The sequence below is a fragment of the Cupressus sempervirens genome, chromosome 9 (assembly GCF_028749045.1).
Source record: "Cupressus sempervirens isolate cs-2001-9-10 chromosome 9, ASM2874904v1, whole genome shotgun sequence".
Taxonomy (NCBI): domain Eukaryota; kingdom Viridiplantae; phylum Streptophyta; class Pinopsida; order Cupressales; family Cupressaceae; genus Cupressus; species Cupressus sempervirens.
This window is the reverse complement of record NC_143126.1, coordinates 714,669,408-714,688,662: the sequence shown is the minus strand read 5'-3', so window position 1 is coordinate 714,688,662 and position 19,255 is coordinate 714,669,408. Positions and strand designations below refer to the sequence as shown.

At 34.8% G+C, this 19,255-nt stretch overlaps 1 protein-coding gene across 1 annotated transcript in view; it reads right to left on the bottom strand.

Annotated features, from left to right (window-relative positions):
* Window positions 1-19,017, bottom strand: part of LOC149540720 (uncharacterized) — a 165,094-nt gene extending 146,077 nt beyond the window's left edge. The window contains exon 1 of the mRNA XM_089801813.1: window positions 18,818-19,017. Coding sequence (XP_089657939.1) covers window positions 18,818-18,946 — 129 coding nt within the window. The 5' untranslated portion in view covers window positions 18,947-19,017. The remainder of the gene's footprint in view (window positions 1-18,817) is intronic.
* Between the last annotated feature and the right edge of the window lie 238 nt (window positions 19,018-19,255).

Genomic DNA, 19,255 nt, shown 5'->3' with positions numbered 1-19,255 from the left:
CACCACCACTCCAAGTTTGTCTTGAAAGAAAACAAACTTCCCTTTTACCAAGGGTTTGGTGAGTATGTATGTAACTCGTTCATCCATCGAAATATACTAAAGCTTAATTGCTCCCTTCAAGGCCTTGTCTTTGATGAAATGATATATGATCTCAATGTGTTTTGACCTATCATGAAACACTGGATTCTCTGAGAATTTTATGCAACTTCGATTGTCACAATTAATCACAATAGGCTCAGTTCCTGATCAAATAAACTTGTAAGCAACTTACGAAGCCAAATTGCATCACAACTTGCCAAACTAGCTGCCATGTACTCAACTTCAGTTGAATTGAGTGCTACTGAGGTTTGCTTCCGACTGAACCAAGAAATCATGGCTGGCCCTAAACTAAAACAACACCCCGAAGTAATCTTTCGATCTGTATCACTCCCTGCCCAATCTGAATCACAACACCCTTGCAACTTTACTTTATCTCCACAGAGGTATTGCAAACCATACTCCATTGTGCCCTACAAATATCTGAACACGTGCTTTGTTGCAATCCAACGAACCTAACTTGGCTCTACCATAATCTGACTCAAGGTGTTTACAGCAAAACAAATGTTTGGCTAAGTGTTGATGAGATACATTAATGAGCCAATTAATTGCCTATATGGTCTAGAATCTACCAATTCTAACTTTGAAGAATCAGCCTTCTTCAAGTTGGTTACCATTGGAGTAGTCATCGATCTATTATTCTCCATCTTGAATCTCTTAAGGATCTATAGTGTATACTTCCCTTGTTCGAGAAAGATCTCTCTCAATCTTTGACAAACCTCAAGTCCTAAAAAGTAATGCATCAACCCAATGTCCATCGTCTCAAATTTTGTTACCAAATCTGATTTGCACTCAATGATCAACTTCTCTGCCCCTGTAAGAATTAAGCCATCCACATAGAGCACCAAGATGAGGACCTCAGATCCAACTACTATGAAGTACAAGTTGGAATCTGCCTCACTCTTGGTAAAACCCATGCTCTACAAATAGTTGTTGATCCTAGAGTACCATGCCCTCGAAGCTTGTTTGAGTCCATACAAGGCTTTCTTAAGCCTGCATATATGTGAATCTCTGTTAGGTACCTCAAACCCCTGTTGCTGCTCTATATATACTTCTTCCTCAATGATTCGATTGAGGAATGTTGTCTTCAGATCCATCTGTTGAATGCTCCACCCTAACTCTGAAGCAGTGGATATAACAGCTCAAACAGAAGAATATCTAACAACAAGAGCAAAGATCTCCTCATAGTCTACTCCTTTCTAAGAGAATCCTCTTGCCACAAATCTTGCTTTATACTTCTCCATACTGCCATCTGTTGCATGTTTAATTTTGAACAACCATCTAGAAGTCACTACTGACTTCCTCTATTACATCCCAAAATTTTGACCTATTTAAAAATTATTATAGCCGTTGAGATGATTAGTTAAAAACTATTTTTTTTTCCTGTTCATGTGAAAAGGGTAGTTATATGTGATTGTTGTTTCATATGAAATTGGTTATTATCAATTATTATGTATAATCATTTATTGATGATGGTAGTTAGCAGTTGCTTGTTTTTCTGAATGATGGTAATTAACTAGTTTCTTTACTACTACCTATGTTATATGTTGATATGGATTTATCATGGGAACTTGTTAATATTGTGGAAAATGTTGCACGGGTGGTTGCAGGAGCAAACGAAAGGGGGAAGCATTGCTTAATAGGATCTACGAAATGGGGCACTACCTTATTCCATTTATCCGATCGACAGATATGACCTCTAACTACCTTGGTAAGGACCTAGCGACTGCATAACATGGTACATACATTGGACACGCATGAGCTTTTGGACAATCAATAAAACATTGAACATTTTAACATAATCAAAACACGTACCTTTAAATGGTCTATGTTGGCATTCTCGTCATTTCATTATATATATATGCACATAGGTATAAAAAGTATGGTGCCACCATTATATTAAATTATTCAAGCTCATCTCTATTAACATACGTATACGTATACATATACATATACATACATACATACATACATATATATATATATATATATATATATATATATATATATATATATATATATATATATATATATATATATATATATATATATATATATATATATATACATTGATAGGATATGAAGATAAAATAATCTCCCAATTATGCACGTATATAGATATGTGTATCCTAATAGGTATAACCTTGGACACAATAATAATATGATGACACCATTCGAAAATAACATATAAATGTGCAAATATATATATATATGTATATAAGTATAAATGATTTCTTTTAATAAGGAGACCTTCGAATTCTTTTTCTCATAATTATAAGTCTTTGTAAGAGACGAGGAGTACACTTGGCATCTTCTTTTTTTAAATCGGTGCAAGAAGCCGATTGTCTTTTTGTAACTACTACCAAGAGTTGCGGCATCTATTTGAGCCTTCTATATTATTCTCATTTGATTTATGCTCGTGTGTATGTCTGAGAGAAAGCACTGATACTGTAGTTATATTTTCGTTCCCTCTTCTCTTTTCTTTCCTTATTTCTTGTGGCTGATATTGGAGAGAATCCAAGCTACTATTCCTAATATTAAATGGTCTTCGAAATCTGAAATCCACATTTGAAAACCAGACTTTCGAGAGCCGTCCATTTGGAGTTAATCAAAGATCCATTGTTTCATTGATCAGGTTATGTGATTAGTTTTCCTAATCTTTATTTTGGTATATGTACTGCATTCAAAAGTATAGATGCAAAAGTAGTTTCAAGGAATAAAAATGCTTGGTTGTGAAGTAAAAGTCTACCAAATAGCTCATTCAATCAAGCACACCAAGTTATCTCACCATGTAAGTCTGAACCAAACACATATGTTATGCTATGATTTCCTCTTCGAAACAGCTTGTCATTCAAATTCAAATTATAATTCTCTGAAGTTTTCTTAAGTGAAGTCCTTGAGTCTTCAATATTGTTTTGTGCTAGTATTGAAATATTATTTCCATCAGCTGAGTTTCAGCAAATGAATTGATATGCTCTATGAACAAACACCCAAGACTCACCCAGCTGGTTGGCCAAGAAAGAGGGTGAAGAGGTGGAAAGAAAGTTATGCAAGAACAAGAAACAGGAATCAAAATTGATATGATAATTTTATTACTTTTAAAGAACTATTCAATAGCTCACGCATGTCCATCTAATTACCCTGTTGTCAAGTCGAGTGGTGGTGATCGGGCATTCAAAATTCATCCAAAAACCTTGGCCAAGGTCATTAAAGGCACGCTTGCCTTCTATAGATCGCATGATGTCGATGGCGCTAGTTAATCAGACATGCCCGTCTATTACTGAGTGGACATTCTAAACACCGGCACTGCTCAGATGGTTGGACTAATAATACCCCAAGCGTAGCCCCAAGGTAGGGAGAGCCTTTCTTATCAAAAGATTGATATGGTCCATGGTTGGGAGGTTAAGCTTAAGCTAATGCTTCTCCTCTTATCCAAAAGTGGAGGCTTGCACAACTATTATGAGACTCTCTAGTTAGATTTTGTATGTTCTTCTACCATCCTTTACTATGCATTCATTTTCTCTTGTGAATATCGAATATCATAGAATTAATGTTAATGATTTAAGTTCCTTCTGTAATTGTGATGGAAATCAATTATTTCAATTGGTTGTTGTTTCAGTTGAATGTTAATTCAATTAATTTCACATGAAATGGAATTAAAGATGTTCACTTCAATAAATTAGTTGAAGTATTGTTTTCATATCTGTTCTTAATTTGGAATATAGCTCTATCTTTTTAATTAAGAAAATTCATTTGTTACATCCTCACTGGTCTTTGCACACATTCCCAAACATCATGCTTCATAATGGAGTTATGCTCCTCCACCATGGTGTCTCTCCACACCTGATGGCTAGTTGCTTCCTCAAATTTAGAAGGCTCTGAATCTATCATGTTGGTTATCAAGGCCATATACATCGGAAACTTTTGTGGAGGCCCACTTTCCCTGAATGTGGTTCTAGGAGCCTCAACATGTTCCCGAGCATCTCTCAAGGTAAGCTCAAACCATCTAGGCCTCCTAACTAATTCAAAAGGGTTTAATTGTCCCTCTCTTGAAGTTTGGCCGTTTGTACGAGAAGTTTGTGAACTATTCTCACTTTTTGAATCCTCCTACAAAATATCCTCTACAACTGTCGATAGATCATGAGATTTCTTGGAGGCCAAGTTTTCTTCCAACTTGACATCCCTACTCACAACTATCTTTCGTTGTGCTAATTTAAAGACCCTGTAGGCTTTTGACTCTTCACTATATCCCACAAGAATGCCCTTCTCACCTAGGGGCTCCAACTTTGTCCTCTTCTCTATAGGCACGTGAATATAGACTGGAAAAATCCTAAGATGTCCTATCTCAAGTTTAATCCTTGTGAATGCCTCCTCTAGGGTCTTCTCCTCTAAAACCTTGTGAGGGCTCTTCTTTTGTAAATATACGACTATGTTGCATGCTTTTGCTCATAGAAACAATGGCAAACTCTGATCATGGATCATGGGCTTTACATAACTGATGATAGATATGTTCTTCCTCTCTGCAACCCCATTTTGTTGTGGATTGTAGGCAACTGTCTTCTCCCTCTTGATTCCTGCATCCTTGCAAAAATATCTTAACTCATTTGAGGTATACTCACCCTCGTAGTCTAATCTCAACACCTTGATCTTCTTCCCTACCAAATTCTCCACTTGAGCTTTGAGTTCCTTGAATAAAGTGAAGGCCTCATCTTTGGTCTTCATGAAGTAGATCCAAGTCTTCCTAAAGAAATCATCAATAAAGGTCACATAATAGGATGCACTATTCATTGATGACACTGACATAGGCCCACAAACATCGAAATGTATTAGATCCAAAATCTCTTTGGATCGAGTTTCACTGTTGGGACATGAAGACAACCTTTGCATACCCCTTCTTGCTCTAGACTAAACTCTAGAAGTCCATTGACCATCTCTCTTAACATAGGTAATGCTTTATGGTGCAAGAGCCCCATCCTCTTGTGCCACAACTCACACAAGCTCTCACTGTTATGCACCAGTGCCTGAATGGAGTTACCTTGTAGCCTATATAGGTTGCCTTCCCTAACTCCAATCCTCACTGCTATGTCTGGATTGGCTCCGTTTGGGCATATAAACACTTGCCCTTTTTGGAAGGTAATTGTGTAACCTTTGTCCTCCATAACTAGGATGGACAAACAGTTCTTCTTCAAACTAGGTACATACAACACTTCCTAAGCATCAATTGATCCTCCTAACTCAAGTTGAAACTACATGATTCCTTGTCCCTTAACTACATACGAGGCATCATTGTCAAACTCCACAATGATCCCTAATTCATACTCAGAAAGTTGATTGAGCAACTCTCGTGCTTCAGTCATGTGATAGGGGGCACCATTTTCCAAGTACCAAGCACTTCTAACTATAGTGTTGGTAGAAAGATAGGCTACAAGGGAACAATCATTCTCGAACTTTGTTGCAAATTCACTCAATTGAGTCTCTATCGTTGTTGTTGTTGCTACTCATTGTGTCTTTCATGTGCCTTTCTTCTTCTTTGGGCATTGAGAAGCATAGTGACCTTCCTTATAGAAAAGAAAGCACTCGATCTTGCTTAAGTCTTTCTCCTTTTCAGGATGATGTCCTTCTCCATAATTGTTACCTTTTTTGGTGAAAGTTTTCCCTTTGCTTTTCTTAGTCTTAGTGATGAGGGCCAAGTTTTCATCACTACCTCCTTGCTTGATGGATCTAATCTCCTCACAAGTCTCCTCTTGAATACAATCATCCCATAGCCTCTGCCAATCTGGAATGTTTTCTCAAGCACAAATTCCCTTCACAAATGGTTCCCATGACTTGGTGAAACCATTTAGAGCTACATTCACTAGCACTTCATCCAAGATCTTTTCTCCAAATACTGCAAGCTGATCACGGATCTGTGTGATCCTCATAAGGTAACTAGTAATATTATCAGATTTGGTCATCTGACACTCTCGGAGCTTGTTCATCAGAACCATCTTCCAGTTCATATTGTCACTTTGAAAGAGACCAAGGCATCAAACGTTGCCTTGGATTTCATCTTTTCTGCTATATGCGGAATCAAGTGATCCTTTACAGCATCTAGAATCATCCTTTCTCGTTTAGTGTCCTTATCTTGTGTTGCTTGAAGTGCAAGATCTGTTTGTAGTGGAAGAACCTTTTCTCCATTCTCCCACAAGTCTTGCCCTTTGAGAAGCAGTATGACTCTTGCCTTGCATGGTAAGAAGTTTGTAGCTGCATCTAGCCTGTCCTCGAACCTGAGACAGTTGGCTGTCATATTTGTCTTGTGTTTTTCTTTTAGAGCTGACAGCTCTGATACCATGTTAGTTTTTTAAATCCAGTATCTAGGTAAATAGATCAGATCTAGATTTACACTACCAAATTCATTTAACAAAATAAAGTAGCAAAAAACTTGGAAAAGAAAAACATATTCATACACAGTTCATATGCTCTTCAATTTGTTCATGATCCAAAATAACTTCAGGAACTCACAAGAGCTCCCAGTACATGGGAAAATGGCTCTGAAACAAGTTACAAACAAAATAGCAAACCTAGAATATACTTGGTATTGCTACCTTCTCCTTTGTTGTTAACTATTGTAAACTTTCTTATTTCTGCCCTGCTGAAAATCAGAAACCTCTTCTCTGATTTTCTCTCTCTCAGTGTCCTTTACAAAGATTATTAAAATTTTGTTTAACCCTTAGCTTCCTTTTATAATAGCAGTTGGGAAAAGTAGAGTCCTACTTGAAGTCTACTTCCATAAACTAGAGTCCTACTTGAACTATAGTTCTATAAAGTAGAGTCCTACTTGAACTCTTCTTCTTAGGTGGCTGCTTTAATTAGTTAGGTGGATAAAGTAGAGTTCTACTTGAACTCTACTACCTCAAAATAGAGTCCTACTTGAACTCTACTTCTAACTTACCTTTATGAGCTGCAATTATCAATAATGTTTGAGTTTGATGCAGTTTCTTAATGATCAATGGATTTGTACAAGCTAGTAAGACTCAATTGAATAATAAATTTATCAGGCTATATAAAACTGTTATCACCAACATGTATCTAGACATGACACATCTATATCATAAGATTTCCATCCGTCAGTAATAAAAAAAATTAAACGAGATGCAAAATGATGATGTAAAACTAGAACAACCAAATGCTTTGCTAAGGTAACTGCAGAGGAAGGACTGAGGCAAATGACAACATGGTGAATACTTCGCACTCCTTGCAATGACAACAGTGAGTTTTATAGCCCAATTATGCTTTGGTGCTGACTTCCAAGACCAGAGCTTCCTCCTGAGGTTGAATTTAATGGCTGAAAATATTAGGTTAGGTAAAGAAGGAGACACTATGTTGCTCAATTCATTTCCTTGTACTCGTTACTTTCTCTAAGATTAGCATATTAGAGAAACTTCCACTTATTTTTTGGTTTCTCTAATATGCTAATCTGCAGTTGTTATTGTTTTTAATTCAACTTTGCTCGTAGTTATCATGGATACTTCAAGCAAAGTGCTCCTGACTACTATTTGAGTTGCTTACTTTTTGTGGGCGACAAAGATGATGAAGAGCCCAAGTTAAAGTTGTCTGATGAAGAAATAGCCTTAAAATTGTTTTCAAGAGATCTTTCTTCTCGTAATAAACAACACTTCCACTTCTCTAGAATGGGCTCTTTCTTATCTTATACCCATTCTAACATATAGGAGAGGGCTTACCTGCAAGTATGACGAGTTATTGTGTTTAGAGGATCTAAGGAAGCTGTCATACTTGCAAGTGATTGTGAAAGAAAGAAATCCATTAGCGCTCGTAAGAATGAAGAATACACACACATATGTACATAAATATTATCTGTGGAAAGAGAATGAATATTGCTGGTAATACTTTAAATGTATGTCAATATTATCTGTGGAAAAAGAAGTGTAAGTTTGTATCAAATCATCCTGATACACACACCTGACTAAAATATATGAGAGGTGCAAATGAAATATTAATGCTGAAGATACATATTGGACCCAACAAAAGTTTTTGAAGATTAATTAAATATTTATGACAATACCATTAAGTTTACAATGATATATGTGAAGGAAGATTGAGTATATAGTATGCAATGTAACATCGGTATTGGGGTACGTCAGGACGAGTTTCCTGGATGGTGGAACAAAGGGCCTCAATTTTGGGACAACAGGGGGACGGCGGGGGAATGGCAGCAAGGCAGGGGGTGTTGTATCCTATACGTGTAGAACATGAAATGCTAGTCATGAAATGATGTTTGAATATTACATACCAAGTTGAAATACTTGAACATCACAAAATCACAACACTAACAAAAACCATTCAACATTTAACATGGTAACATAGTACATATACTCAATAGTAACTTTCAAATTTCAATATTCAAGTAGAAATTCAAATACGCATTCCAATTACAGTGTGGCTGCAAAATGGTGGAGGTGGGTGTACTTGGGTACTTCAAGTAAGGTCTCAGGGATGGGTACTTCGAGTTTTTAAGAAGGGTATGAGTCCCCGTGTTTCACTGATATTATGTGAGTCAGTATTTATTGAGCATATTGAACTATTGTGCTATATGTCACAAATGGAGGAAATGCCCAGTACTCATTCTAAGATAGAATTTTAAATAATAATTAGATAATAAAATATTATTAAATAATTACTGATAATAAAATCATTTATTAAAATTAATATTGAAATATGAAATGAGAAACAATAAATAATAAAATATATATAATCTATTATTAATAATATAATATTTAAAATAATATATAAAACAATTAAATAATAATAAATTTACAATGAATGAATAAGTAAACAAAAATAACTACAAGAGAGAATATTGTAAAAGGTTTTTTCCCTTTTTAAACAATATTTAACAATAAATTATAATAATCATTTAAATAAATAATAAAATATAGAATAATATATATTAACTAAATCTAATGAAAATTCAAGAGATATGTAATAAAAAGATTTGACTTGATCAAATTATGATATAAACGGGAGGAGAATTCATTTGAAAGAGAAAGGAAGAGGAGGAGAAGATAGGAGTTAAAGAAGGATTAATGCAAAAGGAAAGGAATGAGAAGAAAACAAGAAAGTGACTCTTTCAAAGGGTTGCAATGATGAAAGGATGTGACTCTTTGAGAGGGCTGTAATTATGAATGGTAGTGACTCTTTGAAAAGGTTGTAATTATGAAATGTTTAAACTTTTCAAAAGGATTGTAATGATGAAGTATTGTGACGTTTCCAAGGATTGTGATTATGAAAAGTTGTGACTTCCTAAAAGTACATAGATGAGAAATAATACAAGATTTATAAATCACCATTGAATAAGAAAAAGAAGGAGAATTATATCAAAAGGAGAAAATATAACAAGAAAACAAAAGAGATATAATTGCATACCTCTTGGGATATATTTAACGTGAGATGAAGGCAACTCTAAAAGGTGGTAAAGGGATAGTAAAGGTATGTTTTTCTTTACTTTATGATATGTCAATATTTACATAATTGAATATATAAATATATTTACATATGTGTGTGTGTGTGGGTGTGTGCACCTATGTCTATATATGAGCAGATTGTTATCAATCTAAAAAGAATAATAATTGGATGAATATTTAAAATTTGATATTATGTTCATTAAATAAAAATTAAAAAATAAACTGTCAAGTCCCATAGTCACAGTGTAGGGACTGTGATCATCTCTATGTGAATGGTACATGTCAGTGTAGGGATTGGAGTCATCTCTATATGAATGGCTAAACCAGAATTAATGAAAACCCATAGTACCAATGTAGGGAGTGTGCTCATCTCTATATGAATGGCTACATGTTAGTGTAGGGGTTGGAGTCATCTCTATGTGAATGGCTAAGATAGGATAAATGGAACCTCATAGTGCCAATGCAGGAGGTTAGTACAATCCTCATATGAATGCCTAATAATATCAATGGGAGGGATTAGCATAATCTTGTATGAATGGCTAGATGAGATTATCATAAGAGTGCCAAAATATTCTAATGATGTCAACATGTGCATATGTTGTTAATCTTGGATATGGGATGTCCCATCCAAGAAGAAACCTTAAGGGGCACACTCCAGATAAGATGGTGGAATAACTAAGGCTTAAGAAACCCGATCTGGAGACGTTCTTAAGGATTAGGTTAGAATTGGGGTAGAATATTATAGTTAGAATTGTTATTATTTTACTCTAACATTTCTTTTGCAAGTATTACTCATCCCAAGTTAACTACAATAGCAGGGACATTACAGGTAACGCAATCGAGGAGGATTAGAAAAATTTGTTAGATTTAATTTGATTCATTCAAATGACAAGATCCATATACATCCTATAGTGATAAGGTTAGCCTGGAGAAGCTGTAGCAGGTTTTGCACAGAAGTGTGTGATTTGTGTGATATACCAAGAGAAGATCAAAGGAGATGCGGGGGTTTGTCAAGGCTAAAGCATAGTAATTCTTTTGCTGTACCTAAAAAAAAGGATACCAGTCTGGATGACAAAGAACATTCATGCATTTTGATGAGCCATGGTGTCTCATCTCTGAGTAGAAAATCATGGCACAGGATACACTGATTCCATTGATCCATGTTTAAACATTCCATTAAACAGTCCTTCAACACAGATTCTGATTTATGTATCTGTTATCAATACAATTTGCTACTGAAATCAACATATATAAGGTGGAAACTTAACATGTGTTGCAGTTATGAGCTGCCGTTTAAAAGTTGCAGCACCTACTCTTTAAATTTATTTTGTAGACTTTGATTCCCTTATAGACAAATCCAACGGCATATGATTTTAGTGTAACTTCTATGTGCTACTGTACATGATAGTTATGCTTAATCTCAGCTTATCACGGAATTGACGTATTCACTTCTATGTTACGAATTGAAACATGGAAGAAAAGAAACAATTGATCATGGGAAAAACAGAAGATACATATTTTGAAAGCCAATGCAGGAAAACTTGTATCTCGCATTTGCTGTTGTTTCTTTGTTTATGTTATGTGTTTATGGCATTAAGGGGAGCACCCTTCATCATCTTGTCGAAGATTGATTAAAGAAGGGACTGTGAGGATCTGCAATGGAATTAGTACATCTACCATGTATAATCAGGGTAATTGGAGGGAAATGTTCCCTTGTTTGGCATATTCTATAATCAGATCCACATCACGACACTTTATTGCAATGAAGATAACATTAATTCAGAACATCACATCAATTTCAGGAGTGCTAATGATTTGTCATTATAGCCTTCAGGCAGTTGAATAACCTATTATTTTGGGGTGGACAATAATCACATATTGGAGTTGTATAGCCCAACACAACTCAATGCACAGAGTAGATTATACCACTTATATTGAATTGTTACTGGACTCAGTTTATGGTTACAAATCTCTGTGCTGCCTGGTTTACATTCAGTTTTGATGTTGTACTTCCATCATAAGGTTGGTGGTTAAATACTAGTAAGAGGATTACCATAGTTGAGTGTGATTACTAGAAGAGATCAATAAGAGATAATCAAGGTGTTGAAGACAAGTTGCTTGGCCAGCAACATTTTTGATCTACATGCATTGTTGAGATATTGTCCGAATCCAAGTTATGTGATTGCTGCATATGTTACTGATCTCTTGGAAGTCGCATGAAAGAATGAGATTTTGTGGGGGTCATTGAGCTCGTGTGCTCATATCTAGATCATCACGATGAGAGGTCAAGCCCTATTCTAATACAAGATTTTGAGCTTCAAAGTGAACAGCTAGAAGGATCTGCTTTAGTAGACTTCCAAGGATCTTGGCCATATTGGCTCAAAGGGAGTGGACCATGTCAAGATAGCTTCTCTAGTGATCCATTAAAGGACTATGAATCATGGGATGGCGTCCCATGTAATTAGGCTATAAGGCCTTTATGCAGATATCTAGGTCATAATATTCCCAGATAGATGGATACCTGTAGGATCGAAGAGCATTCAAGAAAAGAGCTTCATGCAGCCTGAAGAATAAAAGACAAAGCTTGCTGCCATGAAGTCAAAGGGTTGATATCCGATTCAAAGGGAGTCTAACGGTTCATTAGAGAAAACATTGGACAAAGAGGTCAAAAGGCTGATATTTTCTTCATTAATTCTTCTCTGTGAGGGAGAAGTTTGAGGTGTAATCCCTCATCAATAAGTTATACCCTATGATGGAGAAGTTTGAGGTGCAATTCCTTGTAATGCATTCTTCTCTGTGAGAGAACTATGAAGTGAAAGCCCTTAATCAACCCTCTGATATGGTTCATGGTGGATGTCATGTGTGTGACACCATGACAATACCACGTGAGAGAATCCTTGGTGACTTTTCTTGTGAAATGAAAATCTTTATGAGGTGACAATCTCACAATAATAAGACAGTTGTACACTATAATTGTCACTGTAAGGTGACGATCTCACGATGAATATCTATTTAAATCCATTATGTTAGTTGTCTAATGTTCAATATCACATGAATTGGTATCCTACAAACATGACACAAATGTTCAATATCACTTGAGGTGGTATCTGAAGAATATGCCATAATGATGGATATAAAATGTTCAACATCATAAAATGCAATATCGAGGTATATACCATTATGATAGATATCTAATGTTCAATATCGGATGAGGTGATATATGAGAGTGTAATGTTCAATATCACATGAGGTGATATCCGAAGTACATACCATAATGATAGATATCTAATATTCAATATCACATAGTGATCTCCAAAGAACATGTTATAATGATATCTAACGTTCAATATCACTTAAGCAGATATCCAAGAACATAATGTTCAATATCACATGAGGTGATATCTAAGAAAATAATATTCATTGTGATGTTTATGTTAAACCATAATGATGTAGTCATTATCATTCAACCTAATATGAAAGCCTCCCTAGCTAAGAGGGAGTCTTGAAGTTAGCTTCAAGAGGTTGTTGAACTTAGCTTCATGAGGCTTGGATATCCAATTGACAACGATTAATTAATTTTATTATTGACTTATTAAAATATATATACACACTTATATATCATTCTCATAAACAAATCATTTACGATAGAGTAGGAGGACGAACTAGAAGTTATCAAGAAAGATTCCTCCCTGGCTAAGAGGGAATGTTGATGTTATTGTGGCTATGGTTGGATTCCTTCAAGTTGGTATAGATAGCATAAAGGTTGTGATGATATAATTATTGTATTAAAAATAATTATATTATATATGTTACATGAAATTGAAAATGTAATTATTATGTTAATAATAATTGTATTATATAATTATTTTATTATATTATATTTATTATAACATTCTTCTTAATATAATAATATATTATTATTATTATATTATATAATAACATTATTATTATATAGTATATAGTATATAATTATAATTATACCATAATGAAAGGTGGTGTCCCTTTATATGTAGGAAGATTGAGTCTTCCTCTAACATTGATTAAAAAAATATATGCTCAAAAAAATTCGATAGTTTGGACAGATGCTTGGAAGGGATCGGAAATTTCATCCTTGTTCAAATAATGAGGTCACTTCACCCAAAAATATCAAAGAGGTCAAAACAAATAGGAAATGTTGTGCAAGTAGTGTAGGCCAAGTAATCATGAAGAGTCGACTACCTGAAACATAAAGGAATTAATATGTTGGCAATGGAGGATCTGGAAAGGGGATTTTTGAAATCCACAAATTACATTCAAAGAAGGTTATGTAACCAAATCCTCATAATGAGGAGAGACTTCGAGAAGCCAAAGCTGATGTAAAAATGAGCAATGAAAAACAAGACAAGAACCTCCAGCAATGTCGCAAGCACTTCATTATGGTCGAAGTCAGCGAAAAACATAGTATAATAGACGTTGTAGACAACAATACCACAAAATGTGATAGACCATCTACAAACTATGTCACAATTGAAGATAGCAATAACCAACATAATCTATGACAGCATAGTCAATGAAAACCAATGCAAACCACAAGAAGTGCTAGCAATAAAACCACCATCTGAAGGCAAACAAACTATTGATCCCATGCTACTAGTAGTGAGCATTGAGAGAAAGTAGGTGATTCTCGAGATGGAAGATAATGGGCAGAATTTGTCGAACACGATCGTTGACGAAGGATTGAGAGTCAATGTGCTACTAGAGGCACTTGGAAATGCCTCAGGACATGAACTTTTTGGACGCCAAAATTCCACTTCATGTGTGGAACCACATGGTATCAAGCCATTGGGAACATTGATGGCACAAAAGGTAATGATCAAGACTATTAATTCCTCTTACATTTTGTTGTTATCCCTTGTAGAAGGTGTACAACCCACTTACTATAGAACTTTTTGTACTTAGACCACAAAGCATTAAAGAATTGGATTAAGGAACCCACTTACATCACGTTTCTCCCTTGATGATCCTGAAATTATAAATCAGATTACTATCTGAGGTAGGATATAGACTCAATTTGTTATATGCAAAAATGCTCTGTACAGACTGGAAGATACACCTATAACCTAAGGATATTAAAGGGAAGTACGCAGTCCAGATGCAAGTGCCAGTACAGCAATACATGGTAACATTGTCTTCAAATATAACAAGTTGGATCATCAAACATATATTTCTCAAATATACGATTAAAGAATGTCATGAATCAAACTATCATGAAATATAAACCTTACTGTAAATTAAAATACCATTAGCCCGCCTATGGACCCCCTATTTAAAAATTTAAAATCCAATTACTCTTTCTATTCATACGAAGACCACATCTATGTCTTTTCCTTATGATATTTTTCAAAAATAATGTATGTCAAAGATTATTATATTCAAGTTGAACAGGGTTCATTTGGGTTCAATAGGGTTCAAATCAGTTTGAATTGGTTCAAAGCTTCATCAAGATCAAATACAGCCAAGTTCAGTGCACAAGTTCATTGGTTTAAACACGTTCAAAGGAGTTCAAAATATTTTGACAGTTTCAGGCAAATACATGCAGGTACATTATGGTTCAAAATGGCTCCATAAGGTTTAAACCAAAGTTGCCAGAAACTCCCCTATCCCTCCTTGGGCATGTGTATCCCCGTATCCAATTTGGAAACGTATCCAATACTGCCCGGATACAAGTCAAATATTGTACGCATGTCTGCCTAATAAACTTGATTTTTGAACCATACTAAATACTATGGGATTTCTTATGTAGATCTTCCCTTAATGTAAAAAAAACTATATGGAAGCAATTTTTTTTAAAATAGAATAAAAAAAAGGTCCACTGAATGAGAAAAACAAATAAAATGTTTTTCTATTTCATCAACCCGTTTTTGGGTTATCTTCTAATGCAACTCTACTATGTTTACATATTGTAAATTGTTAAATTAACTTATAAATACTAATGTAGCATTTATGTGTCAATATTACTTTTTAAGTAATGAAAATCTCCTACAATAACTTAGAAAACTATGTTAAATATTTATGTGTTATTTATTAATGTCGTGTCCAGCCGTATCCATATTGAGGGTCTATAAAAATGGTCATATCCATACCAAATACCGTATCTGTATTTGTATCCGTATCCGTATCCATGCAACTTTGGTTTAAACTGTTCCATACAAGTTGAACAAGGTTTGAACGGAAGTTCAAACTAGTTCACAAATGCTCGCGTGCAAGTTCAGATTCAAGGTTTAGATGCAATCGTTCGAACATGCAAATTCAAAATGAAAAATTTCTATTAGCTAGCTGGTTTGATGAAATCATGAATGCCACGATAAGATGTTCACTATTTCATGCAAGAAAGGCATTCACAATGATTTACACAACATGCTTTTTGAAAGGTTGGAAAATTCATGGACCTCAAATGTAATTTCATATGTAGGGAAGTATATTTATCCAAGTGTAAAAATTATCAATAGCACAGGCTGAGTATATATTATCTTCTATGTTCATCATCTCTCGAACATCAACTAAAAATGGTGGCAACAGTATGAGCAGCAAATATTAATGTCAATATTGCTAGCAGCAATAGTATCATACAAATTCAGGCTGATGGTTAACCAGTTTTTGGTATGATGAATACTATCAAGTTATACCTTCTCAAAGGATCATCAAACATATGTGGAATTAAATCAAATTGGTTCATAATAGCAGCTCAAAATGCAAGTATGAGCATAAAGAATGTTCATAGTTTTACATGGAACCAGCAACCATGAACTGTTTTGAATACAGAAAAATCAGTCTCCGTGTGGGGGCCATATCTACCACTCCAACCATTGGATCAAGCTAGTTTTTTAAAATGTTAAGACAAAACCTAATTCTTCATATTCACACGAAATGGTTTTGCAATAAAATTTACGGATCAAAAGTTACGCATGTTTAAGTGAAGCATTGTCAAAATTGTCCGTGGCAGTCACAAAATGATGATAGAAAAATAGTCATGTTGCAGGGGTCATAACATTTAATCAAACCGTTGGATTGAGCTGATTTTCAGGTATGTTTTAGAAATCCGAATTTTCTAACTCCTCTCCAAACTATTTTGCCAGATTATTTACAGATCAAAAGTTATGAACATCAGAGTGGAGCACTATCAAACTGTCAATGACAGTTATAAAATGTTGACAGCAATCCATCACCAGCAAGTGCCAACTATCCTTAGAAATATGTATCCATCTTTTATGCAGAGAAATATCTTAATTATTGCTCTCATAACTTGAATGTTTATAAAACATTAAAACTGATGCAACGATGAAGGAAGAAAATATGATAATGAATGGATGACATAGGGAATGAAGTTGGAGATTAATATCAAATTTGTAAAAAGGCTTTCTTTTCAAGATTCAGTTTTAACAACAAAATGGAGACTTCTTGAAAAGCTACTTATAGGAAAAACTTGGAGTGATTTAGGGGTCCGGTTTTCCTTCCTCGGAGTGACTTTGTGCTACAGAGGGAGGGGATTGGTTTTCTTCTTTTTTAATGTAAGGGGAAGGGAGGTATTTGAATTTTCAACAGTGATTAATATGCAAAGATGCAATAAGATCTGTGTAATCTTTTGCACATTAGAGAAGGGAGATATGAAAGATAATTGCATATCAAATCTGTGAGTTTGAGCATTTATCTTTCCACTGATTATGATCTCTGTAAATTATTCAGTTTTCTCTAAATGCATTTCTATATCATTTATTTATGAATGTGTTTAATTACTTGGTATTTGATCCTTCACATTCTCAGAAAGAAGGAATATGCATATCTCTTTCCCATTTCCCCTGTTATGTAAAGTCTGAACGAATGGACTTTGTGTCAATTGTTTGTTGTTCCTAGTTGTTTGTTTTTCTTTTCGCATCTATTCTGTGTTTACATGTAGATGCTTGTAAACCTTTATTGCTTTCAGGTTAAAAGCATTCCCAAAATTCATATTTATCTAAAGAAGGGAGTTGTACCTTCATATCAAAATTCAAAGGGCATTTATGCATTGCAATTGCAAAGCAAACCAACCGTTAGTCACAAATATTGGTCTTCTTAATTTGGGCATTCAGGAGTCATTTTGAAGATATTTTGTAAAAAGACAAATCTGTTCACTAACACATTTTACATAACCACTGGATTGAAACAAAATGATAAAATTTAATCTGGGACAATAATGTATATTAGGCACAATTAGTAGCATATAGGAATCAATTGTAGTGCATCTTCTTTAAGTCTCCATATGACCAATAAAATCCATTATCCAAATAATTGCATTTCAGTTCCACTGTAGCGCGAAAAAACCTGTCTCTAGGCAACATGCAAAATAAAACTTCCCCATAGCATTTTTTGTATGGCCCACATAGTGATGTATTTCCTAAAAGTTTTCCTAAATATATATACGAATCGGGTGAATTTTTTATTTGCCGAAACATTCAGTGCCAACCTGTATAAATCAGAAACAACAGGAGCGCCACTAAGAGAACAATACAGCAAAGCTAATCTTTAGTAGACTACAGCTGATCAGGTGAGCCAGTGCATGTCACACGAAAATGATATAAATTGCCTTACCTAATCCTACCATATCGGGTAATGAAATTATGTTATGTGATAAACATACTCTTTGTCTTTAAATTCTTTTGGATTCTCCCTAAATAAATATTGTTTTTGGTGTTATGCAAAATAATAGAATTACTTGGCTAAGGGATTCAACCGACTTGACAGAATGAATACCGTTAAATTCTTGGCTCTTTTGTATATAAAATTAATATTTCTTTATCCAAAGTTCTCAAATACTGAGTGCCCAATCTTTTAGTTATATACCTTCTCAACGTATGACATATACTTGCATAATTCCGTGCATGTGTTATGCTTACACCAATGGATATGGTACAAATTTACAGTCAGATAAGATGATATAAAACGGTGAACCATTTGAGTTTCGTGGCAAAGATCAGTAGAATCATGTAACAAACATCTCACATCTATAAATTACCACGTCCAATGCCGGATTTGGCATACCCAACAGAGAAGGCCAAGAGTAAGTTCTAAGTAAATTGAAGAAACAGATACACCCATCATGACGTCTGTTTCTTCAATTCACTAAGAACATCGTAGGGTAAGTTCTAAGTTGCTAAATCATTTGTTTCCCAAATTATAAAATACAGGCAAAGGACGAGAAAAAAAATCGCATGGGCGCAGCAGGGTTTAGGGTTTAACGCGGGTACCGAATTGTTGGATACGGGGGAGAAGCAGCGGGGGCATCGTGAAGAACCGAGCCCCGGTTTAATGGTGGGCTCGTGGTATAAAGCTCCGAAATCCTTCGCTTTGGCTTCTTCAGCAGCCCTTGCGCCCATTTTTTTCTCGTTTCTTTTGTTGCACTGGGATTAAATCCTTACGCAGTCAATATTTTCAGAGTTCGTATTTTTTTAATATATATATAATATGAGCTGTGATTCCGGAATTTCTTTTGGCAGCGGCGGTCTAGTTTGTGGATTTGAACAGGAACTGGTATTTATAATTCTTAAAATTTTCTAATTCATAAGTAGGAGATAATTTTCACACCAAGTCAAATTGTGATATTGCTATTAAGATTTAAGTGTGTAGTTTTTGAGCCAAACTCATTGACCCATATTTCAGGAGTAGTGACTCAACACAAGTCCATC